At 40.0% G+C, this 27,979-nt stretch overlaps 1 protein-coding gene and 1 pseudogene across 3 annotated transcripts in view; one reads left to right on the top strand and one right to left on the bottom strand.

Annotated features, from left to right (window-relative positions):
• BMPR1A (bone morphogenetic protein receptor type 1A) overlaps positions 1 to 27,979 on the top strand; it is a 174,058-nt gene that overhangs the window by 97,181 nt on the left and 48,898 nt on the right. For all 3 annotated transcript variants that reach the window (XM_032270105.1, XM_032270107.1, XM_032270106.1), the window contains one exon: positions 26,032 to 26,250. In XM_032270105.1, the coding sequence (XP_032125996.1) occupies positions 26,184 to 26,250 (67 nt within the window). In that variant the 5' untranslated portion in view covers positions 26,032 to 26,183. The remainder of the gene's footprint in view (positions 1 to 26,031; positions 26,251 to 27,979) is intronic.
• Positions 1,126 to 26,064, bottom strand: LOC116544031 (annotated as a pseudogene).

Below are 27,979 nucleotides of genomic sequence, written 5' to 3'. Positions count from 1 at the left end.
TACAAAAAAATTAGCTGAGTGTGGTGGCACACACCTGTAGTCCCAGCTACTCGGGAAGCTGAGGCAGGAGAATTGCTTTTGAACTCAGGAGGTGAAAGTTGCAGTGAGCCGAGGTCGCACCACTGCACTCCAGCCTGGGGCCTGGTGATGGAGTGAGACTCTGTCTCAAAAAAAAGAAAAATAAATAAAATAATTTAAATATGAATAAGCTAATCTACATTAAGGGAAGAATGCAGTAAATTCAAGTGAAATAAAATAGATGATAAAGATAAAAGGTAACACTTCTAGAGTTTTTATTGTATACCGAGCACTGTTTCATGTTCTTTACAAAGATTATCTCATTTAATCTTCACAAAGCTGTACGAGGTGGGTATTGTTATGTGCACTTTACCGATGAGGAAACTCAGGCACAGAGAGAAACTTACCCAAGCCTCTAGCTAGTAAGTGATAGAATTGAGGTTTGAAGTGATTTTTTTAAAAAAGATACCATTGAAGAGGATTAACAAAGCTGAAAAGTTGTTTTTTATAAAAAGGCTAATAAACTATTTGAAAGATTGATCAAGAAAAAAATATAAAGTATAAATAATACTGAGGATACGAAAGGAAGATATAGAAGAAAGTTTTTAAAATAAAATAACTTGAATCACTTTTTCCAATAAATTTTACAATTAAATGGCAATTTTCTGGAAAATTATAACAATAAAAATCGACTCAGTATATAGAAAACCTGGATATTTCTGTAACTATTAGAGAAATATGATTTGTAATTAAAAGAGCCACCCACTTTCATACGCACTTAGAGATAAGCCTTTGGTCTAGATGATCTTTTTTTGTTTTTTAAGAAGAAAACAAGCCTCTTCAGAGGCTTTATTTATTACATGAAGAATTAGGGAAAACTTTGTTCCACCATTTTAGGCTATTTTTACATTAGGAAAAATATTGCACATTTTTTTCATTCATATTTGGCTCAGAAATATTGCACATTTATGAAAATTTTCTAAGGGCAAACTTCAACTTATAAAATAATAATGCCAGCTGTGGAGATGGCACTATAAACCAAAAGGCAGAATGACTAAAGAAACTATTTGAAAATTTAACGATTATCTCTTCAATATCCTTCCTGCTCTAAGATTTGCTGTGGTGAGTTTTCCAAATGTTAACGACGTGGAAAAGCTCATTGTCTTTCAGACAGATCCCTTCTGAGTTGTGTGATTTGGTGGATTCTTCATCCAAAACATACCGTCCTCTCTAAAACTCCCTGATCTCAGATTTAACTTTTCAGTTTCTTTTTCCAAGTTGTTGTCAGTGGTTTAATGGCTGTATCTGAGCCCCTAAAAGGTAAAGACACATTCAAGCTATTCTGAAATTCCCTCCAGGCAGGGGAATGACTATCTGGGTCTCCGATTATGTCATCTTCATCAAGTTCTTTAACCAGAGAGGCTTCAGGTTTCAGACACACAGAAGCATAATCCTGGCCATATAAAAAACAAAAACCTCAAAGTTTCTTCTGTCTTCCACTCAGTCAAAGTCTCCTTCAAATCTTTAAGTAAGTTTCTCTTGCAACTTCGGGACACACCTACACTGAACTAGAGACTAACCTAGAATCTTGATTTAATTTGGCAAATTTTCTCCTAAAATGCTCTGCACTTTTCTTACTTATGCCTACCAGAGTTATTTCTGACCTACTGTATTTACTTTCAGAATTTTCTGAAGCTTTTAATCTTTCAGGCAAAGTACTATTTGAAGAACTCTTGAGTATTTACTTTCTGTAAAGGAGTTCACATGTAGCTGCTTTCTCCTGGCTCTCTAGTTTGCAGTTGCCTAACTGCTCAGTGACATCTACGACTATCTGTTCTTTGTCTTTGTGTTTGGAGTTAGCTTTGTGACCAATTTTCTTTTTCATTATGCTTTTTTGGTGCAGCTGTGGTCTAATACTTGTTGAATTTGGTTTGTTTCCTGGTAGAATGGAGGAAATAAAGTCTTGCTTATTATCACTGCTGCTGTCACTATGAGTGCTAGAAGAACTGGATTCATACTGCTTTTCAAAGTGGCTAGGATTGTGGATATCTGATGTTTTAATGGCTTTACTGCATAACTGTACTTCTCCACAATGGCCACTTTGTTCTTCCTTTAGCAGTTGAAAATTGGGATGCTGCTCTGGAACTCATACTGGAGTTTTGAGAATTTGTGCTTCAAAAAACTTAGATGCTTGATAACAAAAATTGCTGCAAAAAGACTTTCTTTCAGTAATATAATAGGCTTTATTGGTTTTGGTAGAAATTTTTATTTAATTCCTAGCTTCTTGTGACATAAAGGATAACCACAGAGTTTGAGAATAGAATGTTCATTCACTACATTGTAGTGAGCAGGTGTAATGAACTTCCCCTTTTAGAAGCATCTTCTTGTTTCAAAGTATTTGTCTGTTCAGTACCTTCGGTGTTTCGAGAGCGGCAGGGAGCCCCGGTCTTGCAGCTCGCAGAGCGCAGCCCAGCATAGTCAGCTGTGGGAAGAGTAGTCTGCAGCACTGGGACCAGCTCCAGTGTCTTCCCCCAAGGCCCGTCCCCCCTGCACCCAGGTGATCTTAAGGGTGAATTATTTAAAACTATCCAGGTGATAGATATGACCAGATTTACGCAGGCTGTTCAGAGAATAGCAAATTAAGGAAAGTTCCACAATTTATTGTGACTAGTATAACCTTGATACCAAAACCAAGCATGGATAATATCAAATAAATTATAGGCCAGTCTTGCTTATGTATATAAATCCACTAGTATGTTTAAATATTTTATATGTCTGTATCTCACGTCTACAATGCTGACTGTAATACAGTTCTGACAGAGTTAGCAGGAGACCACAGGTTTAAGGGCATAGTTCCCAATGAGACTGCCCTTGTTGCAGTGCCAGTTAAAAGTATGGTGGTCCCCAGACCACCTGTGCTTCTGATTAACTGGCTGCAAATCTAAGGGTTCTCATGAATCCCCTCAAATTTGATAATTCATAAAGTGACTGAACTTGGGAAAGTGGTATACTTAAGTTATACTTTTATTATGAAGAATACAGATCAGGGACCAGCCAAATGAGATACAGGGGACTGGGAGGGTTCCTAATATGGAGCTTCTGTGCTCTTTTCTGCTGGAATCAGGGTGTATCACCCTCTTGACCCATCAGTATGCTCACCAACCAGGAAGCCTACCTAAGCCTGAGTATATGGAGATTTTATACGTAAGTGTTATTGAATAATTAGCCATGTAATTGAACTCAAACCTTCAGTGTTCTCTCCTCCCTTCCTTAGAGGTTTAACTGGCTCAAACTCCATCATTCTACACATGGTGGTCTTTCTGATGAGCAGATCCCATTCTGAGTCATCTTGTTAGCATCAATCAGGAATGATCCATGAGGCTTATGAGTAACGAAGGCACTCCTACTACCGAGGAGATTCCATGAATTAGAGGTTATCTCCCAGGAACTAGCGTCAAAAACTGGATACATTATTTCTTATGCAATAATGACAAATTGAAACTATCTCAGGAATCCAAGAATAGTGTTTTAATTGTGATTGCTGCATAACAGTTTATCCCAAAACTTAATGACGTGAAACCTTAACTTAGAAGAATTCAGAAGTAGCTTACTGGATGTGGCTCCAATCTTTTATGTCTCATGAGATTGCAGTCAGGAAGTTAGCAGGGGGTACAGTCATTTGAAGCCTGACTAGTGGAGAATACACTTCTAAGGTGGGACACTCACATGGCAATTGGCAGGAGGCCTCAGTTCTTCACGCCACGGGCCTTCCCACAGACCCCTTGAGTGTCCTCACACTGTGACAACTGGCTTTCTCCAGAACTGGTGGACCCAAAAAAGCAAGGAGAAAGCTGCAGTGCCTTTTAAGACCTAGTCATTACTTTTTCTTTTCTTTTTCTTTTTTTTCTTTTTAATTTAATGGAGATGGAATCTCACTCTGTTGACCAGGCTGGTCTCAAACTCCTGATCTCAAGCAGTCCTCCTGCCTCTTCCTCCCAAAGTGCAGGAATTATAGGCAGAAGCCTGTAGTTTTTCCTTTATCCTGTTTCTTAGAAGGAAGTCATTAAGTTTAGCCTGTACTCAGAGAATTTAGTTTCCACCTCTTAAAGAGAAGAGTATGAAAGAATTTGTGGGTCGGCATTTTAAAAAACCACCACAGATGGCTTACTCTTCAAGATAGTTCTTAATATGAATTAGTATTAATTTATTCATTCATTTGCACATTGAAGGAGAAAAACTCTGGTCATATCACTAGATGGAGCAAAAGCAGCTGATGAAATTTAACTCCATAATAAAACCTCTCAGCAAACTAAGAAGGTAACTTCCTTAATGTAATAAAGTTTCATTAAATTTATAATTAATTTAGGAACAATCAACATACCTAATATGAAGGCTTTCTGTACATAATATGATTCATCTTTCTATTTGTTAAACTTACTCTTTGTTCTTCAATGTTTTAAAATTGTGCTTATATTAGTGTTTTACATTTGGAATTGCAAAATGATAAAATCAAAGATGAAGACAGGAGCAGTTAGGCAAGGGAAATAAATAAAGGGCATCTAAATTGGAAAGGAGGAAGTCGAATTGCCATGATCATATATATAGAAAACCCTAAAAGCCTCACCATAAAACTCTTAGAACTGATAAATGAATTTAGCAAGGTTGCAGGATACAAAATCAACATACAAAAATTAGTAGTGTTTCTATACAGCAATAATGAATTAGCAGAAAAAGAAATGAAGAAGGTAATCTGTTTACAAAAGCTACCAAAAAAGGGAATGCATTTGACTAAGGAGGCGAGGAAGACCTTAAAACACAGATGAGGAAATTGAAGAGGGTGCCAAAAAATGGAAAGACATCCATATTCAAGGATTTGAAGAATTAATACTGTGAAAATGACCATACTATCAACAGCAAGTAATAGATTGAATGAAACCCCTATCAAAATACCAGTGATAATCTTCACAGAAATAGAAAAAAAAAATCCTAAAATTAATTTGGGACCACAGAGGACTGCAAATGCCAAAGTAGTTCTGAGCCAAAAGAACAAAGCTAGAGGCATCACATTGCCAGACTTAAGATACACTGCAAAGCTACAGTAACCAAAACAGCATGGTACTGGCATAAAACCAGGCAGTAGATCAGTTGAACAGAATAGAGAACCTAGAAATAAGTCCACATATTTATAGCCAGCTGGCAAAGGCACCAAGAACATACTTTGGGGAAAAGACAGTCTTCTAGGAAAACTGGATATACATATGCAGAGTGAAGCTGCACCCTTGTATTTCACCATATACAAAAATAAACTCAAAATGGATTAAAGACTTAAATGTAAGACAAAGGCACTAAAGACAAATTGAATACTCTATTCTATTTTATTATTTAAAAAAAAAAAAAAATAGACGGCGTCTCACTCATTTCTCAGGCCGGTCTTGAACTCCTGGGCTCAAGTGATCCTCCTGCTTTTTGGCCTTTAAAGTGCTGGGATTGCAAGTGTGAGCCACCAACTCCCAGACAGATACTGTATTTTCAGCGCATGTTTGCCTACAATATGAAGAGGCTGCTATATTTATTTCTAAGAAGAGGCTGGGAGCAGTGGCTCACTCCTGTAATCCCAGCACTCTGAGAGGCCGAGGTGGTGGAACACCTGAGGTCAGGAGCAAGACCAGCCTGACCAATATGGCAAAACCTCGTCTCCACTGAAAATACAAAAATTAGCTGGGTGTGGTGTCACGCCCCAGTAGTTCCAGCTACTTGGGAGGCTGAGGCAGGAGAATCGCTTGAACTTGGGGGGCAGAGGTTGCAGTGAGCCGAGATTGTGCCATTGCACTCCAGCCTGGGCGACAGAGCGACACTATGACAAAAAAAAAAAAAAAAAAAAAAGCTGAAAGGAAAACAAGGACAAGTAAATGTCAAATCCATTTTGTGCCATAGAACTTCTTATAACACTCTAACCATTTTAACCTGAAAAGATGTTATGACGCAGAATAAAGAAAATGAAGTTTGTTTTCATTCACAAGGGGGCAAACTCTTCCTAGGCTCCCAAGTTCTTGAGCTTCATGTGCATACAGCAGGAATCTGTCATCTTGAGGGAGTTCTTTCTTAAACCTATGGGTTTGTAAGGTTTTACTTGCCTATGCCGTTGTTTTTGGGTCATGGTTGTCAGGGAAGAATTGTTAAAAATCTACTTTAACACCTTCTTCCCTTATTCAGGGCAGTTGGAGACTTAAATTTTACATACACGTACTACCTTTGAACCTTTAGTGTGTTGTCTGCGTACTGAAAGATTGCAGTTGAGTTTAGAATGTGCTTTGAAGTTCCCTTTGTCAGACCACATTGTACCAAAGAAAGACTGCATTTTCTTTTTGTCTGTAATTATTTCCATAATTATTTAACTTGGTATAACATGTGGTACTGGAAAAGCATAACCCAAACCATTGTTTGCCTTAAGCGGTATTTTAGATTTGGGGATGTGGTGTTTACTTATACAAGCCTTTCTTAAGCCCTTTTAATTTATATCTCGAACTTGAGGATATTCACGAAAACAGTGGAAACTTTTCCTCACGAGATCTTGACACAGGTCAGAGATGGAAGTGAGCAAAAGGAAGTGATGTGGTTTTTATATCATTTCAGTTGTGTAGAGATAAGGAAATGGGATAGTTTATCCACTGTTCTGCTCTTTTGGGAACGTCTGGTTTGTATATAAAAGTAACAGGAATTGGCATAATGTTTTAATTCCTTCTGCTCTATTCTGTCATTCCCTCAACAAATATTTATTTAGTATCAACTATGTGCCAAGCACTGTTCCAGGTGCTAAAAAAATAAAGTGAGTGAAACGGACTAACCCTCCTGTCCTCATGGAGCATATATTCTGGAGCAGGTGGCAGGCAATAAACAAAATACAGAGTAAATTGAATATTAAATTATATAGCATGGCACATGCTGAAGAGAAAGAAACAGCCGGAAAGGAGAGGAGTGCTAGGCATGGGGATGGGATTACAGTTTTAAATAGGGTGGGCAGGAAGCCTATAAATAAGAAAGGGATTTTGAGTAAGTGCTTGGAAGGGGCAAGGCAGCAGTCCTGGGGAAGACCATTACAGGCAGAGGGACTTGCACATGCCAGGGTCCTGCAGCAGGACTGTACGCGGCATGTGCAAAGAACACTACCGGCCGGAGCGGAGGGAGGGGGAACTGGTGGACCACTGGAGACTTTACCTTTTAGTCTGAGTGAGTTGGAGCACTGTTGGAGGGATGTGAATGAGATGTGATATGGTTTAACCTGCTTTCTTGTAGGATCACTCGCTGCTGTGTTGCAAATCTTTGGTGGGCACCGGTGGAAGCAGGAGGCTAGTTAGGAAGCCTTTTCAGCAATCCAGGCGAAGGCATTGGTGGCTTGGTCCAGTGCGAGCCGTAGAGGTAGTAGGAAGTTGTGGGTTCTGGATAGATTCTGCAGGTAGAACCAGTGGATTTGATGACAGTGAGAATGTGAGAAGGAAAGAGGGAGTTGTCAAGAATGACGACTTGAGATTTTAGGCCTGGTTACATCTGTGTCGTGATATTCTAAAAATGAAAAGAAAAAAAATTTTAGATCTTGGACTTTTAAGATTTTATACCAAGTAAAGAGGTTGTTAAGGGAGGTGGGAAAGACTCAGGATCTAGCAAATTTGGGAGGGATGAGGCAAGGAGAGATCAGAAGTGACAAATTGTATAGCTGCTGATAACATTAAGTCAATTTTTATACTATTTAAGTTGTTTTTTTTCCCTCCTTTGAGGCAGTCTTGCTCTGTCACCCAGGCTGGAATGCAGTGGCACGAACTCTGATCACTGCAACCTCCGCCTCCCAGGTTCAAACAATTCTTCCGCCTCAGCCTCAAGTAGCTGGAATTACATGCACCCACCAACACGCCCAGCTAATTTCTGTATTTTTAGTAGCCATGAGGTTTCACCATGTTGGCCAGGCTGTTCTCAAATTCCCCACTTAAGTGATCAGCCTGCCTCAGCCTCCCGAAAGTGTTGGGATTACAGGTGAGATCAACTGCGTGGGCCAAGCTGTCCTAAAATAGCACTTTCTTATACCAGCCTGAGTTTTCTTTTCAGATGTATCAAGTATCTTTTCTGATATTTATTTGCCTTTATTCAGAATTGCTAATTTTATGTTACTCTAACCAAGAATACTCAAGTGTGCCTTTCTTTTTAATCCTCATATTAGCTATATTAACTGGAATATTTTTAGTTGTAACAGAAAAACTGACTCTCTCTAACCTAAAAAATGGAAATTTATTAGCTCTTAACTGAAGAGTCCCAAAGTAATTCAGGCTTCAGACAAGGTTACTTGAGCAGCTCATCAGTGTCTCCTGGGATCTGGCTTCTTTCAGTCTCCTGGCTCTGCCTTCTGGTTCCCCTTCTGGGCCCAACATAGCTGCCAGCAGCTTCTGGGACTGCCTTATTCATATTGAATCTCAGAGAGTGACGTTTTCACTGCAGGGCCAGCGAAAGCTCTGAGACTATTAGACCAGCTCACCCCTGAACATTTTGGCATGGAAGATACAATATGCTTAGCATAGGATAGAGCCTGTACTCCTGAGATCTTAGGGATATCATTGTACCCTGAATTTAAAAAAAATTTTTAAATAATTAAATATATGGAAATAAACGATTGATTTTTTTATATGTTTATATTTTTTATTGCTTTAGGTTCTGGGGTACATGTGCAGAACATGCAGGATTGTTGCATAGGTACATACACAGCAATCTGGTTTGCTGCCTCCATCCCCCCGTCATCTATATCTGGCATTTCTCCCCATGTTATCCCTCTCCAACTCCCTACCCGCTGCTGTCCCTCCGCTAGTCCCCCGCAACAGACCCCATGTGTGTGATGCTCCCCTCCTTGTGTTCTCATTGTTCAACACCTGCCTATGAGTGAGAACATGTGGTGTTTGATTTTCTGTTCTTGTGTCAGTTTGCTGAAAATGATGGTTTCTAGATTCATCCATGTCCCTACAAAGGACACAAACTCGTAATTTTTTATGGCTGCATAATATTCCATGGTGTGTATGTGCCACATTTTCCTTGTCCAGTCTGTCATCGATGGGCATTTGGATTGGTTCCAGGTCTTTGCTATTGTAAACAGTGCTGCAATGAACAGACGTATGCATGTGTATTTATAACGGAATGATTTATAATCCTTTGGGTATATATCCAGTAATGGGATGACTGGGTCAAATGGAATTTCTATTTCTAGATCGTTGAGGAAATGCCACACTGTCTTCCACAATGGTTGAACTAATTTACACTCCCACCAACAGTGTAAAAGGGTTCCTTTTTCTCCACATCCTCTCCAGCATCTGTTATCTCCAGATTTTTTAATGATTGCCATTCTCACTGTCATGAGATGGTATCTCAGTGTGGTTTTGATTTGCATTTCTCTAATGACCAGTGATGATGAGCATTTTTTCATGTTTGTTGGACTCCTATATGTCTTCTTTTGAAAAGTATCTTTTCATGCCCTTTGCCCACTTTTGAATGGGTTTGTTTGTTTCTTGTAAATCTGTTTTAGTTCTTTGTAGATTCTGGATATAAGCCCTGTGTCAGATGGATAGATTGCAAAAATTTTTTCCCATTCTGTTGGTTGCTGGTTCACTGTAACGATTGTTTCTTTTCCTGTACAGAAGCTCTGGAGTCTACTTAGATCCTATTTGTCTATTTTGGCTTTTGTTGCCAATGCTTCCGTTGTTTTAGTCACGAAGTCCTTGCCTGTGCCTATGTCCTGAATGGTTTTGCCTAGGTTTTCTTCTAGGGTTTTTATGGTGTTAGGCCTTGTGTTTAAGTCTTTACTCCATCTGGAGTTAATTTTAGTATAAGGTGTCAGAAAGGGGTCCAGGTTCTGCTTTCTGCGTGTGGCTAGCCAGTTTTCCCAACACCATTTATTAAACAGGGAATCCTTTCCCCGTTGCATGTTTTTGTCAGGTTTGTCAAAGATCAGATGGTTGTAGATGTGTTGTGCTGCCCCTGAGGCCTCTGTTCTGTTCCATATGTCTCTGTTTTGGTACCAGTACCATATAGTTTGAAGTCAGGTAACGTGATGCCTCCAGCTTTGTTCTTTTTTTGTTCTTTTTGTTCTTTGTTCTTTTTGTCTTGGCTATGTGGGCTCTCTTTTGGTTCCATAAGTTTAAGGTGTTTTTTTTTTTTTTTTTTTCAGTTCTGTGAAGAAGATCATTGGTAGCTTGATGGGAATAGCATTGAATCTATAAATTACTTTTGGCAGTATGGCCATTTTCACAATATTGATTCTTCCTAACCATGAGCATGGAATGTTTTTCCATCTGTTTGTGTCCTCCCTTATTTCCTTAAGCAGTGGTTTGTAGTTCTCCTTGAAGAGGTCCTTTACATTCCTTGTTAGTTGTATTCCTAGGTATTTTATTCTCTTTGTGGCAATTGTGAATGGAAGTTTGTTCTTGATTTGGCTCTCTTTAATGTTATTGGTGTATAGGAATGCTTGTGATTTTTTTGCAGTTGATTTTGTATCCTGAGACTTTGCTGAAGTTGCTTACCAGTTTGAGGAGATTTTGGGCTGAGACAATGGGGTCTTCTAAATATACAATCATGTCATCTGCAAATAGAGACAATTTGACTTCCTCCTTTCTTAATTGAATACCCTTTATTTCTTTTTCTTGCCTGATTGCTCTGGCTAGAACTTCCAATACTATATTGAGGAGTGGTGATAGAGGGCGTCCTTATCTAGTGCCAGATTTCAAAGGGAATGCTTCCAGTTTTTGCCCATTCAGTATGATTTTGGCTGTGGGTTTGCCGTAAATAACTTTTATTATTTTGAGATATGTTCCGTTGATACCTAGTTTCTTGAAAATTTTAGCATAAAGAGTTGTTGAATTTTGTCGAAAGCCTTCTCTGCATCTATTGAAATAATTATGTGGTTTTTGTCTTTGGTTCTGTTAATGTAGTGGATTACGTTTATAGACTTGTGTATGTTGAACCAGCCTTGCATCCCTAGAATGAAGCCTACTTGATCGTGATGGATAAGTTTTTTGATGTGCTGTTGAAATCGGTTTGTCAGTATTTTACTGAAGATTTTTGCATCTATGTTCATCATGGATATTGGCCTGAAGTTTCCTTTTCTTGTTGAGTCTCTGCCGGGTTTTGGTATCAGGATGATGTTGGTTTCATAAAATGATTTGGGAAGGATTTCCTCTTTTTGGATTGTTTGGAATAGTTTCAAAAGGAGTGGTACCAACTCCTCTTTGTATGTCTGATAGAATCTGTGAACCCATCTGGACTTGGGCTTTGTTTGGTTGGTAGGCTGTTAATTGCTGCCTCAACTTCAGCCCTTGTTATTGGTCTATTCAGGGATTCGACTTCTTCCTGGTTAATGCTTAGGAGGGTGCAAGTTGTCCAGAAATTTCTTCTAGGTTTACTGGTTTGTTTGCATAGAGTTGTTTGTAGTAATCTCTGATGGTAGTTTATATGTCTGTGGAATCGGTGGTGATATCTCCTTTGTTGTTTTTTATTGTATCTGTTTGATTCTTCTCTCTTTTCTTTTTTATTAGTCTGGTTAGCAGTCTGTCTATTTTGTTGATATTTTCAAAAAGCCAGCTCCTGGATTTATTGATATTTTTGAAGGGTTTCTTGCGTCTCTGTCACCTTCAGTTCTGTTCTGATCTTAGTTATTTCTTGTCGTCAGCTAGCTTTTGAGTTTTTTTATGTGCTCCCCTAGCTCTTTCAATTTTGATGATAGGGTTTCGATTTTAGATCTTTCCTTGCTTCTTCTGTGGGCATTTATTGCTATAAATTTTCTTCTATACACTACTTTAAACGTGTCCCAGAGATTCTGGTGTGTTGTGTCTTCATTCTTGTTGGTTTTAAAGAACACCTTTATTTCTGCATTCATTTCATTATTTATCCAGTCAACATTCAGGAGCCAGTTGTTCAGATTCCATGAAGTTGTGTGCTTCTGAGTTAGTTTTTTAATCCTGAGTTCTAATTTGATTGCACTGTGGTCTGAGAGACTGTTATGATTTTCGTTCTTTTGCATTTGCTGAGGAGTGATTTACTTCGAATTGTGTGGTCAGTTTTAGAGTAGGTGTGATGTGGTGCTGACAAGAATGTATATTCTGTGGATTTGGGGTGGAGAGTTCTGTACATGTCTGTTAGGTTTGGTTGGTCCAGGTCTGAGTTCAAGTCCTGGATATCCTTGTTAATTTTCTCTCGTTGATCCGTCTAATATTGACAGTGGAGGGTCAAAGTCTCCCATTATTATTGTGTGGGAGTCTAAGTCTCTTTGTAGGTTGTTAAGAAGTTGCTTTATGTATCTGGGTGCTCCTGTATTGGGTGCATATATATTTAGGATCGTTAGCTCTTCTTGTTGCATTGATCCTTTTACCATTATGTAATGTCCTTCTTTGTCTCTTTTGATCTTTGTTGGTTTAAAGTCTATTTTATCAGAGACTAGGATTGCAACTCCTGCTTTTTTTTGCTGTCCATTTGCTTGGTAAATCTTTTTTCATCCCTTTATTTTGAGCCTGTTTGTGTCCTTGCATGTGAGATGGGTTTACTGGATACGGCACACCAGTGGTTTTTGACTTTTTATCCAATTTGCCTGTCCATGTCTTTTGATTGGGGCATTTAGCCCATTTCCATTTAAGTATAATATTGTTATGTGTGAATTTGATCTGCCATTTTGATAGTAGCTGGTTGTTTTGCCCATTAGTTGACGCAGTTTCTTTATTGTGTCGATGTTCTTTATCATTTGATTTGTTTTTGGAGTGGCTGGTACTGGTTGTTCTTTCTATGTTTAGTGCTTCTTTTAGGAGCTCTTGTAAAGCAGGCCTGGTGGTGATGAAATCCCTGAGCAATTGCTTGTTCATAAGGGATTTTATTTCTCCTTCACTTGTGAAGCTTAGTTTGGCTGGATATGAAATTTTAGGTTGAAAGGTCTTTTAAGGATGTTGAATATTGGCCCCCACTCTCTTCTGGCTTGTAGAGTTTCTGCTGAGAGATCCACTGTGAGTCTGATGGGCTTCCCTTTGTGGGTAACCTCACCTATCTCTCTGGATGCCCTTAGCATTTTTTCCTTCATTTCCACCCTGTTGAATCTGACGATTATGTGTGTTGGGGTTGCTCTTCTTGCGGAATATCTTGGTGGTGGTCACTGTATTTCCTGGACTTGAATGTTGGCTTGACTTGCTAGGTTGGGGAAGTTCTCCTGGATAATATCTTGAAGAGTATTTTCCAGCTTGGATTCATTCTCTCTGTCACATTCAGGTATGCCTATCAAATGTAGATTAGTCTTTTCACACAATCCCATATTTCTTGGAGGCTTTGTTCATTTCTTTTCACTCTTTTTTCTGTGATCTTGCCTTCTCGTTTTATTTCATTGAGTTGATCTTCAGTCTCTGTTATCCTTCTGATTGGTCGATTTGGCTATTGAAACTTGTGTATGCTTTGCAGTGTTCTCGTGTTTTTCAGCTCCATCAATTCATTTATATTCTTCTCTAAGCTGTTTATTCTCATTAGCATTTCGTCAAGCCTTTTTTCAAGGTTCTTAGTTTCTTTGCATTAGGTTAGAACATGTTCTTTTAGCTCAGAGAAGTTTGTTATTACCTACTTTCTGAAGCCTGTTTCTATCAATTCATCAGACTCATTCGCCATCCAGCCTTGTTCCCTTGCTGGTGAAGAGTTGTGATCCCTTGGAGCAGGAGAGGTATCCTGGTTTTGGGTGTTTCATCCTTTTTGTGCTGGTTTCTTCCCATCTTTGTGGATTTATCTACCTGTGGTCCTTGTGGTTGGTGACTTTCGGATGGGGTCTCTGAGTGGACGTCCTTTTTGTTGATGATGATGTTATTTCTGTTTTTTAGTTTTCCTTCTAACGGGCCCTTCTGCTGTAGGACTGCTGGAGGTCCATTCCACACCCTGCTTGCCTGGGGATTACCTGCAGTGGCTGCCCAACAGTAAGGGTTGCTGCCAGTTTCTTCTGTTATCTTTGTCCCAGAAGGATACCTGCCAGATGTCAGCCTAAGCTCTCCTTTATGAGGTGTCCCTTTGGATATATGGGGGTCTGGGAGCTGTTTGAGGAGACATCTGTCCCTTATAGGAGCTCAAGTGCTGAGCTGCGAGCTCTGTTGTTCCATTCAGAGCTGCTGGGCAGGTACATTTAAGTCTGCTGCAGTGGAACTCATAACCACCTTTTTTTCCTAGGTGCTCTCTCCTGGGAAGGTGGGGCTTTATTTATAAGTTGCTGACATGCTGCTGCCTTTTTTCAGGGATGCCCTACCTAGTAAGGAGGTAGCCTAGTCACGGTCTGCCAGCAGAGGTGTTGCTGGGCTGCTGTGGGGTCTGCCCTGCTGCTGCGTGAACTTCCTTGCGGTTTTGTTTATAGAGGTATAGTTCAAACTGCTTCAGTAATGGCAGTCTTCCTCTTTAATGGCGGACTGTTTCTTTAATGGCGGACTGCCTGGGTAATGGCAGAATGCCTCAGTAATGGCGGACTGCCTTACTAATGGCAGACTGTCTTGGTAGTGGTGGACTGCCTCGGTAATGGTGGACCGCCTTGGTAATGGTGGACTGCCTCAGTAATTGTGGACTGCCTCGGTAATGGTGGATGCCCTTCCCCCCACAGAGCGGGACTGTCCAGGGTCCAGCTGTGTTTGCTCTGAAACTCTCAATCCAGAGTGTTTCAGATTGCTGGTCTTTGTGGGGATGGGACATGCCAAGCCAGATCACCTGGCTCCCTGTTTCAGCTCCCTTTTTTTCAGTTGAACAGGCAACTCTGTTTCCCAGGTGTTCCAGGTGCCAGTTGAAATGTCTGCCTAGATTTGTCTGAGTTTTTGTGCAGAGACCCACTGCACTGGCTGAAACAGCCGTGCTGGAGAGTCCTGGCACTTTTCCACCTGGGAATCTCCTGGTCTGTGGGCAGTAGAAACTTGTTTGGAAATGCAGTGATCACTCACCCTCTGTGTTCTTGCTGGCAACTGCACTCCAGAGCTGTTCATATTCCGCCATCTTGGATCGTCTCTCCCAGTGATTGATTTTTTAAAAATTGCTTTTGCGTTGTACAAGCACCATGGTTAACACAGCAAAAACAATTCCTTTTTAAAGTGGTCAGGTGGTAAGGGAAAAAAAAAATTGTATTCAGACATTAGAAATCAAGATAATTTTTCTTCTTAGAGATTTAATATTGTTGCCACTTGACCAGCTGGAACTACAAAGGAAACTTTAGATAATAATGAAGTATGATAGTTACATATACTAGTGAAGAATCAGTGTTTCTAAGAAGTTGACAAAATCGAGGAGTTGACAAAAAGAAATTACCCTCTTCTGTCCTCATCCCCTAAAAAAGAACCAGTGTTTCTCAGCACGGAGAGTACTGTTAGCATTTGGTTAAGACAATTCTTCATTTTGAAGGATTGTCCCTGCACATTACATTTCCCATCAAACCATATGTCCTGTCATATCCCAGACGTTATTCCAATCAAAAAGTCTCCTGCATATTTTTAGATCCTCTTAGGAGGGAGTGGTAATTCAACCACTGCTCATGCCTGAGGAGTGCAAAGCGGGGTTTTGAGGAGCTGGGGCTGAGACCCTGAGGAGTAGGCACCGTTGGGCCTAAAAGGATTCCAGGGGGCTGGTTCTGGGAGTGTGGAAGGAAGCAGAGTGTAGATTGCTGTTGCCAGTTGAATGCCAGTGGCATTCAGCTAACTGACAGGAACAGCGAACCAAATCAGGGGAGTGGGGGTGGGGGAAGAAAGTCCTGCCAGGCGCGGTGGCTCACGACTGTAATCGCAGCAGCTTGGGAGGCTGAGGCAGGTAGATCATGAGGTCCGGAGTTCAAGACCAACCTGGCCAAGATGGTGAAATCCCATCTGTACTGAAAATTAGCTGGGCGTGGCAGCGTTCACCTGTAATCTTTGCTGCATGGGAGGCTGAGGCAGAGAATAGCATGAACCTAGGAGGCAGAGGTTGCAGTGAGCAAAGACTGTGCCGCTTCATTCCAACCTGGGCAACAGAGCGAGACCCCGTCTTAAAAAATAAAAAATAAAGAAAGTCCCTTCTCCCCGCTTCTAGCTTTCTCTAGCTCCCCAGTTGGCAGAACCTCTCCGGGAGCCAGCTGGTGAAGGACATTTTGTCAGCACCATCCCAGCTCCATCCCCAGAAAGCAGAATTTATAGATAGAAGAGGGGGCTTTTTTTGTTTGTTGTTGTTGTTTTGGCTGAAAAGCAATAGTATAAAAAGGGACACAGTACTTTGGTTTTTAATCTCACTACTTTCCTGCCAGCTCCTTACCATGCAGTAACAAGTGGAATTTGGGCTTTGTCAGCAGCAAACCTGCCACGTAATGGTTGTGTTAACCTGGGCAAGTTTCCTAACTTTGCACTTCACTTTTTCCTTGCAGAGTTATGAAGATGAAAAAAGATCTTACAGAGTTCAATAAAAAATAACTTCCAGTTTCCCATTTGACATATATACTCATGGTATACCCGACAAAATGCTGCATTTTGGATTAGAAAACCTGGGTGTTAGTTTGTCCTATATACTAGTTACATGAAATTCAACAAGTCATTTATCTCCCTGAACCTAGTTTTTCTTTGTAAGTAGGAATGATTTACTTACTGTAAGGATCACAGAAATGGGATAATGCATGTAAAACTAATTTGTAGGGCTGGGCGCAGTGGCTCACACCTGTAATCCTAGCACTTTTGGAGGCCAGGGTGGACGGATCACAAGGTCAGGAGTTCGAGACCAGCCTGACCGACGTGGTGAAACCCTGTCTCTACTAAAAATACAAAAATTAGCTGGGCATGGTGGTGCGCGCCTATAATCCCAGCTACTCAGGAGGCTCAGGCAGGACAATTGCTTGAATCTGGGAGGCGAAGGTTGCAGTGAGCCAAGATTGTGCCATTGCACTCCAGCTTGGGTGACAGAGCGAGACTCTGTCTCAAAAAAAAAAAAAAAAAAAAAAACCAAAAAACTAATTTGTAAGTTATTAAAGTGACAGTGGTGATGGGGTGCTAACTGGGTACCATTAAATATTATCACATACATGAGTTTCTCTGATTTAATCTGCACAAAAGACCTAGATGATCTGTTTTATGCTAGACTCTGAACTCTTTACCACCACATTATACTGTTTTTTTTCTTGTTCAATTTATCAGTACAGATAGAGCAACCGTAATCCAAAAATATGAAATCTGAAATGCTGTAAAATCTGGAGTTTTTTGAGTGTCGACATGCCACTCAAAGGAAATGCTCAGGTAGGTATTTTGGATTTCATGATTTTGGATTTGAATTGCTGAACTGGTAAGTATAGATAGTGCAGATATTAAAAAGTTTTTTTAAAATCTAAAATCCAAAACACTTCTGGTCCCAAGCATTTCTGATGAGTACTCAACCTGTACCCATAGCATACCTATGGGGTAACCAAACTCTCTCCCTTTACAGAGAGTTCTGCAGTAACTGATTCACTTTACCTGTTTTGGTCATTTGTGTGTGTTCTAGAGAAGAAACAAGAATAACACCTAGACCTCTTAAATTAACAGCTGACAGGCATTACGAATCTCTTCTAAGTACGGATATGCCAAAGATTTCTGTATAGCACAGTGTACTTGTAATTGTGAGATTTTTTTGTTTAATACAGTTACACAAACAAAAAAGTTTTGTAGAAACTTGATTAGGGAATTTGTAGTACAAAGTTGAGTGGTATTTTGAAAACAGATTATCTATTTGAAAAAATGTTTCATAAACCTGGAAGCATTTCTTGTGCATCTAATATTGAGGTCCTGGTGAAGGGTATAAAACATAGAAATGCATCAGCTATATGTAATGCTATACTAGATTGTCTTGACTCTGGTCCTGGAAGAGTTTATACTTGTGTTGGGGAAACAATCTTGGCACAGAAGGAAAGAAAAGGTTTTGAGTAGGAGAGGGACAGTTGAGCAGAAATACAAAGGTTAAATGTGGGCTTGTTTTGATCATTAATTAATAATTTAGCATGGGTAGAGTCTGTTGGAAAGTAATTTCAGGGGTGGCGATGAAATTTGGTACCCTCAAAGTGATGAAGACATGGCAGTGATGTGTTACACAGTGGAACTTACCCATCCCTGTTTCAGGTCATCGCTTAGCTGCATGGTTAGTTCTCTTTGCTCCTGGTTCATGGGCATTATTGTCAGACTTTTTAAAAGACCTTATTATGAATGTCTTACGCATAGCAAGATCTGACAGCGTGGATGCCAAGGCAGGCATTTGGGTAAGATTTCTATGTATTACCTCAGATACACTCGGACAACCCTTTAAGCAAGTTATTTTCTTCTGGGTTTATGTTTAGATTTGGAGGAGGTGGTTTTCTACACTGGTGTAAATAACTGCGAGTGGTGTTGCTCCGGTTGTACAAGTGTGTCTAAAGATTGTGTAGAGATGGGGAGGAATGGATGAGTTGCTTGTTAAGGGAAAAGACAATATTCTTATGCTAATCCAGGCCCTGGATAAGGAGCAGAGCAGCCATGCGAACAATGGCCTTGGAGCCAGGAAGTCTGCAGTGAGTCTACTGCTTCTCAGAAAGCTTGTCAGACCTGGCGCCTGGAGCTGCTTGGGGGGAGGGACCCCTGGAAAGGGGAGTTTTCTCCTTGCTATTTTATGGAACTGGCTACTGGCCAGCTTGTTGGAAATTCCCAAACCTCTCTACTAGAAAGTAAAAATCAAGGGTGGGGGGCTTAACGGGAAGAGGAAAGAATGACTTTAGACTGTTTTTTCAGCTGACTTCAGCCTTTTCCTGTTTTTTTTTTTTTTTTTAATTCCAATTGAACTACTGGTTCAGTTGTCTTGCTGTTTGAGGAGCTTTAAAATCTTTTACTTAAGAAAGAAATTATTTATATTTAAGTAATTGTGCCTTAGTGTCTCAATGTTATTTTCCTGAAGATGAAGTGGCACTCGTCTGTGTATATAGCAAGGGGAAGTAAATTTATTTAGATGCCTGTTTTGTCTAACTATTCAATACCTTTTAAATGCCAGCATGATTTAAAAATTTTGATTATGCAGCATGTCAGATATCTGTATCTCCTTATATTCTTGACATTGCAAGATTAGATTTTCTTTTTTTTTTTTTTTTCTTTTTGAGATGGAATCCTGGTCTCTCGCCCAGTCTGGAGTGCAATGGCACAGTCTCAGCTCACTACAACCTCCACCTCCTGGGTTCAAGTGATTCTCCCTGCCTCAGCCTGCTGAGAAGCTGGGATTACAGGCGCATGCCGCCATGCTTAACTAAGTTTTGTATTTTTAGTAGAGACAGGGTTTCACCATGTTGAACAGGTTGGTCTCAAACTCCTGACCTCAGGTGATATGCCTGCCTTGGCCTCCCAAAGTTCTGGGATTACAGACATGAGCCACCACGCCTGGTCAAGATTAGATATTTTAAATTTAATAAAAGTTCTTATGAATCATGTAGGAATTTTAAAAATATATTTTTTCGTTAGTTGTTAGAATTACACAATTTTAAGAATGATCATGGCCGGGCACAGTCATCAATGTATGTGGTGTCTTTTCACTCTCTTGGAAGGCCATCTCACCCAGAACCGAGGCTGAATACCACTGTGCTGTTGGCATAACAGATTTCAGTGTTCAGCCCCAAATGTGTCCTTTAAACTTCAGAACCAAGTGCCCATTAGACATTCCCTTTGGGTAATCTCAGGTCTCTAAATTTGAACCTTTGATCTCATCTCTTCACTCCTGTCAAAATCACTGATTCCCATTTCAGTAACTGTTCATGCCACAAATCTAGGAATCTTCTTTGACACCTCACTTTCCCTTATCCTACATTTAATCCATTGCTAAGTACCACTGAGTTTTTGGGCTTTTTTTTAAGAAAAAAAAAGAAAAAGAGAGAAAGAAAAAAAAAAGAATAATAAAAGAATGAAGGAGAGGAAGAAAGAGGAAGAGGGAGAGAGAACGGGAGTGTTGCTTTATTGCCCGGGCTAGAATGCAGTCTAAAAATGGGTATGCCAAAAATTGTGCTTCATAATGGAGACAGGAAAAAATGAGGGAAGAAAATAACAAATAAGCAGCCAACCAATATTTCATTTAAACCTGTAAGTAGGTGTGATGTGGTACGGATAAGAGTGTATATTTTGTGTATTTAAAGTGGAGAGTTCTATAAATGTTTATTAAGTTTACTTGTTCTGGATCTGAGTTCAAGTCCTGGATATCGTTGTTAATTTTCTGTCTCGTTGATCTGTCTAATATTGATGTTGAAGTCTCCCACTAATATTGTGTCGGAGTCTAAGTCTCTTTATAAGTCTTATGTATCTGGGTGTTCCTGTATTAGGTGTGCATATATTTAGAATCGTTAGCTCTTCTTGTTGCATTGATCCTTTTATCATTATGTAACGTCTTTCTTTGCCTCTTTTGATCTTTGTTGCTTTAAAGTCATTTTATCAGAGGCAAGAATTGCAACTTCTGCTTTTTATTTATTTATTTATTTATTTTTGCTCTCCATTTGGTTGGTAAATCTTTCTCCATCCCTTTGTTTTGAGTCTTTGTGTATCCTTGCATGTGAGATGGGTCTGGATGCAGCATACCGATGGGTTTTGGCTGTGTCTTTTGATTGGGGGATTTAATGGATTTAAATTTAGGATTAATAATAATATATGTGAGTTTAATACTGCCATTTGATGTTAACTGGCTGTTTTGCCCATTAGTTGATGTAAATTCTTCATTATGTTGATGCTGTTTACTTTTTGGTATATTTTTGGAAAGGCTGATACTGGTTGTTCCTTTCTATGTGTAGTGGTTCTTTCAGAAGCTCTTGTAAAGCAGGCCTGGTGGTGATGAAATCTCTGAGTCCTAGCTTGTTCACAAAAGATTTTATTTTTCCTTCGCTTATAAAGCTTAGTTTGGCTGGATATGAAATTCTGGGTTGAAAGTTCTTTTCTTTAAGGATGTTGAATATTGGCCCCCACTCTTTTCTGGCATGTAGGGTTTCTGCTGAGAGACCTGTTGTGAGTCTGATAGGCTTCCCTTTGTGGTAACCTGACCTTTCTCTCTGGCCACCCTCAGTATTTTCTCCTTCATTTGAACCCTGGTGAATCTGACGATTATGTGCCTTGAGGTTGGTCTTCTTGAGGAATATCTTTGTGGTGTTCTCTGTATTTCCTGGATTTGAATATTGTCCTGCCTTGCTAGGTTGGGAAAGTTTTCCTGAATAATATCCTGAAGAGTATTTTCCAGTTTGGATTCATTCTCTTCGTCACATTCAGGTACACCTATCAAACGTAGATTAAGTCTTTTCACATAGTCCCATATTTCTTGGAGACTTTGCTCATTCCTTTTTATCCTTTTTTCTCTAATCTTGTCTTCTCGTTTTATTTCATTAAGTTGGTTTTTGACCTCTGATATCCTTTCTTCTGCTTGATCAATTCGGCTGTTAAAACTTGTGCATACTTCGCGAAGTTCTCATGTTGTGTTTTTCAGCTCCATTGATTCACTTATATTCCTCTCTAAATTGTGTATTATTGTTAACATTTCGTCAAACCTTTTTTTCAAAGTTCTTAGTTTCTTTGCATTGGGTTAGAACAAGTTCTTTTAATTCACACAAGTTTCTTATCATCCACCTTTTGAAGCCTACTTCTGTTAATGGAATACACTCGTTCTCCATCAGGCCTTGTTCCGTTGCTGATGAGGAACTGTGATCCCCTGTAGGGGGAGAGGTGTTCTGATTTTGGGTATTCTCAGCCTTTTTAGGCTGGTTTCTTCCCTTCATTATAAATTTATCCATCTGTTGTCTTTGTAATTAGCAACTTTTTAATTGGGTTTCTGAGTGGACGTCCAACTTGTTGATTCCCAGTGCCGGAATCTGAGCAACCCACTGCGCCGGCTAAAACAGCGGTGTTAAGATTGATGGTGCTTTTCTGACTCTGCACCAAGAACCGCCACGCCGGCCCCAAGAGTCGTGCTGGCGACCTGTGGGGCTCCTACGCTGGGAATCTCCTGGTCCCTGAACAACAAAAATTTGTCTGAAAGTGTGGCGTCCTCTCATTCTCTGCGCTATTCACTGGGAGCAACAATCCCAAACTGCTAGTCATCAGCCATCTTGGATCTCTCTCTAACTCATTTTTTTCAAGGGTTGTAACACCTGGGCTTGTTTAAGTTTATTGTAGAGATGAGGTCTTGAAGCGTTGCCCAGGCTAGTGTCGAATTCCTGACCTCAAATGATTCTTCCACCTTGGCCTCCCAGAGTGCTGAGAATTACAGGTTTGAGTCACCCAGCCAAAAATTATTTTTGAAGTATAGCATGAGTCCATCCACTATACCACTGCCACCCTGCTTTTTTTTTTTTTTTTTTTTAAATTCACCATCTGCACACGGATGCTGCCCTAATCTTAACCACCACTGTCACTCTCCTAAATTTCCACAGTATTCTGCCTACTGGTCTGTTTGCTTTTGCTGTTATCCCCTTCAGTCTATGACATAGAAATCAGATGATGCCCACTTAGGCTTAAATCCCAAGTCCTTTATATGCCCTTGCCTGACGTGGTCTTTGTCTTCTCTGCCTCTTCACCCTCATCTCCTTCCACACTGTCTCTTATTCTCAACATTTCAGACATTGTTCTTGCTTTACTTTTCTCTTCCTCAAGATCTTTGCCCAGGCCGTTTCCTGCGCTTAGGACTTCCCCTCTTTCTTTGCCTGGCTGACTCTTTATTTTTCACATCTCAACTTAAAGGTCACTTCTCAGCATTGCTTCCTTTTCCCCTCCATCTAGATTACAGGAGGTCACTGTCCCTGTTACTCCAGGACCTGGCACTTTTTTTTTTTTTTTTTTTTTTTTTTGAGTTGGCGTCTCACTCTATTGCCCAGGCTAGTGCAGTGGTGCAATCTTGGCTGACTGCAACCTCTGCCTCCCGGGTTTAAGCAGTTCTCTGCCTCAGCCTCCCAATTAGCTGGGATTACAGGTGCATGCCACCACGCCTGGCTAATTTTTGTATTTTTAGTAGAGATGGGGTTTCACTATCTTGGCCAGGCTGGTCTTGAACTCCTGACCTCGTGATTCACCTGCCTCGGCCTCCCAAAGTGCTGAGATTACAGGCGTGAGACACTGTGCCCAGCTCGTGCTTTGCACTTACCACAAGTTAATGATTGTGTATAATTTGTGCTGTCTTGTTTGGTGTCTTGAATATCTTGATTGTTTTGTTTAATGACTGAACTCCACGAAGGCCGGGTCTGTTTGGCTTTGAACAGTGTATTCTTGGTATCTAATACAGAATCATGCATAGCATAAACACTTAATAAACATTTAGGGAATAGATTAATAATTCAATGGGAAGAACACTGTTTCCGTAGGACTCCAGCGTTGGAAAGGATCACAGATTATTTAGTCTAGGGCCAGGCTTGGTGGCTCACACCTGTAATCCCAACACTTTGGAGGCTGGGGCGGGTGGATTGCTTCAGTCCAGGAGTTCTAGACCAGTCTGGGTAACATGGCAAAACCCATCTCTACAGAAAATACAAAAATTTTTGGTGACACATGCCTGTAGTCCCAGCTACTCAGGAGGCTGAGGTGGGAGGATCGCCCAGAGCCCAGGAGGCAGTGAGCTGAGATTGCACCACTGCACTTCAGCCTGGGTAACGGAGCAAGACCCTGCCTCAAAAAGGAAAAAAGATCATTTAGCCCAGTCTCCCTTTCTACCATGTTGGTCATGTCCTTGACAAAGGTACATTCAAACTTTATTCCTTATGTACTCTATGAGCAAAGCCCGTGGGTTCTTTTGGTTGTATCTCAAGTGGAGTGGTTGCTATGTCCTTTGCATTCCTGTCATTCTTCTCTCAAGTGATTAGGAGGCCTGGCCAGGTGGAATAAAGTAAGATGGTTGTCCTCTTTGATTACAGCAGTATTGTTTCCCATAATTCTCAGACTGCATTCATGTCTTAACCGTTGTCATCAATACCTATATGTATTGAGCTCATAGTAAAGGACGATTTGATGGCTGTTCTCCATACAAGTTATCACAGCTTTTTTTGTCTATAAAAATTTTTAGCAGATGAGATTGTCACGGATAGCACCTGTTAGTGACTTCCTGTGCCAGGTTGGCAAGTATGTTATAAACATGGATGAGAGGAGAGAATTTTATTTAGCACCTACTGTGTACCAAGCTCTCCTAAATAGTTCATAATGTGTATTTATATTACGTAATATATAAACACCCCGCAGGGTATTATAGGGTAGTTGTTAACGTGTAGAATCTGGAATTAGACCTCCTTGATTTTAATTATGACTCTTCCACTTACCTGTTGTGTGATCTTTGATAAGTTCCTTAAAGTCTGTTTCTTCACCTATAAAATTAAAATAGTAATTTTACCTTTTAAATAAGTTGGTTGATGGTTTGATAAGTTAATATATGCAAAGCATTTATGACGGTACTGACACATAGAGGTTAATATGTGTTAGCTATTATTTTATATGAGTTCCTTAAGTTTAAAAAAAAGATTTAAACTTATTTATTTTTTTATTTTAAAAATTGTTTTAAATATTTGTTTGCTATTATCTCATTTGGTTCTCAGAATAACTGGGTTAATAAATATCATTCCAGATTTGTTTGTTTGTTAAGATGGGGTCTTGCTATGTTGCCGAGGCTAGAGTGCAGTGGCTCTTAACTCTTCTGTTCATAGTGCTTTGTAGCCTCGAATTTCTGGGCTCAAGTAATGCTCTTTGAGCCCAGGATTACAGCTGAGATTACAGGCGGTTGCCACCACAGTTGGCCTCATTCCAGTTTTAAAGATGTGGAAACTTATTCAGAGAGGTTAAGTTAAAGGCAGATCCGGAATTTGAACTTGTGCCAGGGTAGCAGGGTCATGGATATTTTTGTGGAAGGAATCACACACGGTTCCTTTCCTCTGAGTCTTGTGGCCAGCCAGCTCTGCAGGATGCCTTGGTTGTAGCTCTAATGAGACAAGGCCACATACTAGCTTTAAATAAACGGGCGAGGAAACAGTGACGATGAAAGATGTAACAAGGCATAGCAATCAGTCTCCTTCCCAAGACTGTAGGAATAACCATACTCATATTTGTATTTCTGGTACCTAACACTGGGTCAATAATATATACTCTAGATGCAGACTGGGTGCAGTGGTTCACACGTGTAATTCCAGCACTTGGAGGAGGCCAAGGCCACAGGATTGTTTGAGGCTAGGAGTTTGAGACTAGCTTGGGCTAACATAATAAGACCCCCCCACCTCTATTAAATTTGAAAAATGTTTCGGGGGTGGGGCCAGGCGCCGTGGCTCACGCCTGTATTCTCAACACTTTGGGAGGCCAAGGCGGGTAGATCACGAGGTCAGGAGTTCAAGGCCAGCCTGGCCAAGATGGTGAAACCCCATCACTACTAAAAATACAAAAATTAGCCAGGCATTGTGGTTCACACCTGTAACCCCAGCTACTTGGGAGGCTGAGGCAGGAGAAAAACTTGAACCCAGGAGGTGGAGGTTGCAGTGCGCGGAGATCACACCATCACCCTCCAGCCTGGGTTACAAGAGCAAAACTCTGTCTCCAAATAAATAAATAAATATGTGTAATTTTCAAGGTCAGCTTTCTTTTCTATCTATAGAAGAAATTCTTAGACTTACGATGTTTTCAGTATACCTACTAGCATTTTCAAGAATGTTGATGGTTACCCTTGTATTTTAAATTTGACTTTTCCTTTTTAAGTCTTAATATATTTAGGAATTTTCATGGTATTAATAAAATAATTACTTTAGAGCAGCCAGAAAAGACTACTGAGATTGTTTAATGTACTTTACTTGCAGTACATATGGTTAATCTGAGGTCAGGAGAGGCTGCAGCCTGTTATTAAATTAATTGAAGTTTGAAATTATAGTGCCTAAAAGAAAAAGGATAGCTTTAATCTTTTAAAATGTATTTCATTGTTTAAAGATGTGTTTGAGCATTTGTTTTCCTTTTAGTTTTTGAAAATTTTCCAAAATTCAGTTGTGTTCCTTACCTTTTTAATATTTCTGTCTTTCAGGAGTCGGGAGAAAGCCGTGGGAGCTGAAGTCATTGTCGAGTGCTCGCGATCTTCTACAAGAAAATCTCACCAAATGATAGTCGTTTAAATTAGTGAAGTAGCAAGACCAGTTATTAAAGGTGACAGTGTACAGGAAACATTGCAATTGAACAATGACTCAGCTATATATTTACATCAGTTTATTGGGAGCCTATCTGTTCATCATTTCTCGTGTTCAAGGTAAATCAGTGTTCATTTTAGTAATGTATTTCTGTATATAAAAAGCACTATTTCTTGCTTCTGTTCTTTCAACTCATCCCTGTTTGAATAGTTAGGCCCAGCCTACCAGGACAGCTTTTAGGAAAGAAGCAAAGATGAAACACGTGCCAAATAATTTTTTTAACTTGGCTGTGATGGAAACATTTTCAAGTATTTTTGAAATCTCACTCTCTCTGTCTTCACAACATAGGCATGATGATACACAGCAGTTAGGTCTTGTGAGGATTAAATGAGATAAAGTATGTAAAGCCACTTCATTTACTGCCTGAAAGACAGGGTAATAGGTACTCCAGGCTGAACTTCAAAATTTCTCTCTCTTTAAAATACAATAAGGAGCAAGTATAAATAATAATTTAAAATCATTTTATTGGCCTGGCATGGTGGCTCACACCTGTAATCCCAGCACTTCGGGAGGCCAAGGCGGGCAGATTGTCCGAGCTCAGGAGGAGTACCAGCCTGGGCAACATGGTGAAACCTCATCTTTACCAAAAAAATACAAAAATTAGCCAGGTGTGGTGGCAGGTGCCTATAATCCCAGCTGTTCGGGAGACTGAGGCAAGAGAATCATTTGAACCTGGGTGGCGGAGGCTGCAGTGAGCCAAGATTGCGTCACTGCACTCCAGCAAGACCCTGTCCCCCGCCCCCTCCCCAAAATTCATTTTATTGCTGTTAAAAGACTTTAGAAAGATAACGCGTGCTTGTCTATGCTGAATACTAAAATTTCTTCATAGAGCACTGACAGTTTGCTGTGACCAATAATGTAATTTTGCCACTGTGTATTCACAGCTCAGAACTCCCAAACAGGAAGTTACTGTGATGACTCTTAGGACCAGATGGTCTGTATTTGTACATGTATGGTTTAAGTAGGATCATATTTTAATCTGAAAAGACAGTACTGTTTTGCAAGAGGATTTTACATAAAACTTACTGGATGTCTTTGTTCTCAAGTTTTTTACTTCACAGGTTGCTTTTTCCTAATGTTTTGTTCACAGTGATCTGGATTAATACCTGCTGTAAAGAAGAAACATGATTAATGCCATTAAGCTTTTGATATTTTCATCTTAAAGCACATAGAATGAAATCTATAGCTTTTTTTTTTTAATTTTACCTTAGTATTATAATATCCTTAGTATTACCATGCTCAGAATACAGAGCCTTCTTGCAAAGCCCACTTTTTTTTTTTTTAAATGGAGTCTTGCCGCGTCACCAGGCTGGAGTGCAGTGGTACAATATCAGCTCACTGCAATCTCTGACTCCAGGATTCAAGTGATTCTCCTGTTGCAACCTCTCGAGTAGCTGGGACTATAGGCGAGTACTACCATGCCCAACTAGTTTTTGTATTTTTAGTAGAGACAGGGTTTCACCATATTGGCCAGGATGTTTCCCTTGACCTCATGATCTACCCTTCTTGGCCTCTCAAAGTGCTGGGATTACAGGTGTGAGCCACCACGCCCGGCAAAAGGTCACTTTTATTTGTGAAGCACCAAATTATTTAGTATAATACCTTTACTTCAGTATCCGTTACATGCCTTGTTGATCAGCCTCATCCAAAGCTGCCACAGTTTTGAAGATGAGTTAAATTCATAGTAATGTTATTTTTTGCTACTTCACTACCCGGTAATCTCCATTTTGGCATAAAATTTTTAAAAATCTATTTAGATTACACATAGGTAATATGATACAAAATTCC

Source organism: Sapajus apella, unplaced genomic scaffold, assembly GCF_009761245.1.
Source record: "Sapajus apella isolate SASKATOON/1434 unplaced genomic scaffold, GSC_monkey_1.0 scaffold203, whole genome shotgun sequence".
Lineage (NCBI taxonomy): Eukaryota > Metazoa > Chordata > Mammalia > Primates > Cebidae > Sapajus > Sapajus apella.
Note: the sequence above shows the minus strand (reverse complement) of the source record. Positions and strands in the feature narration are given on the sequence as shown.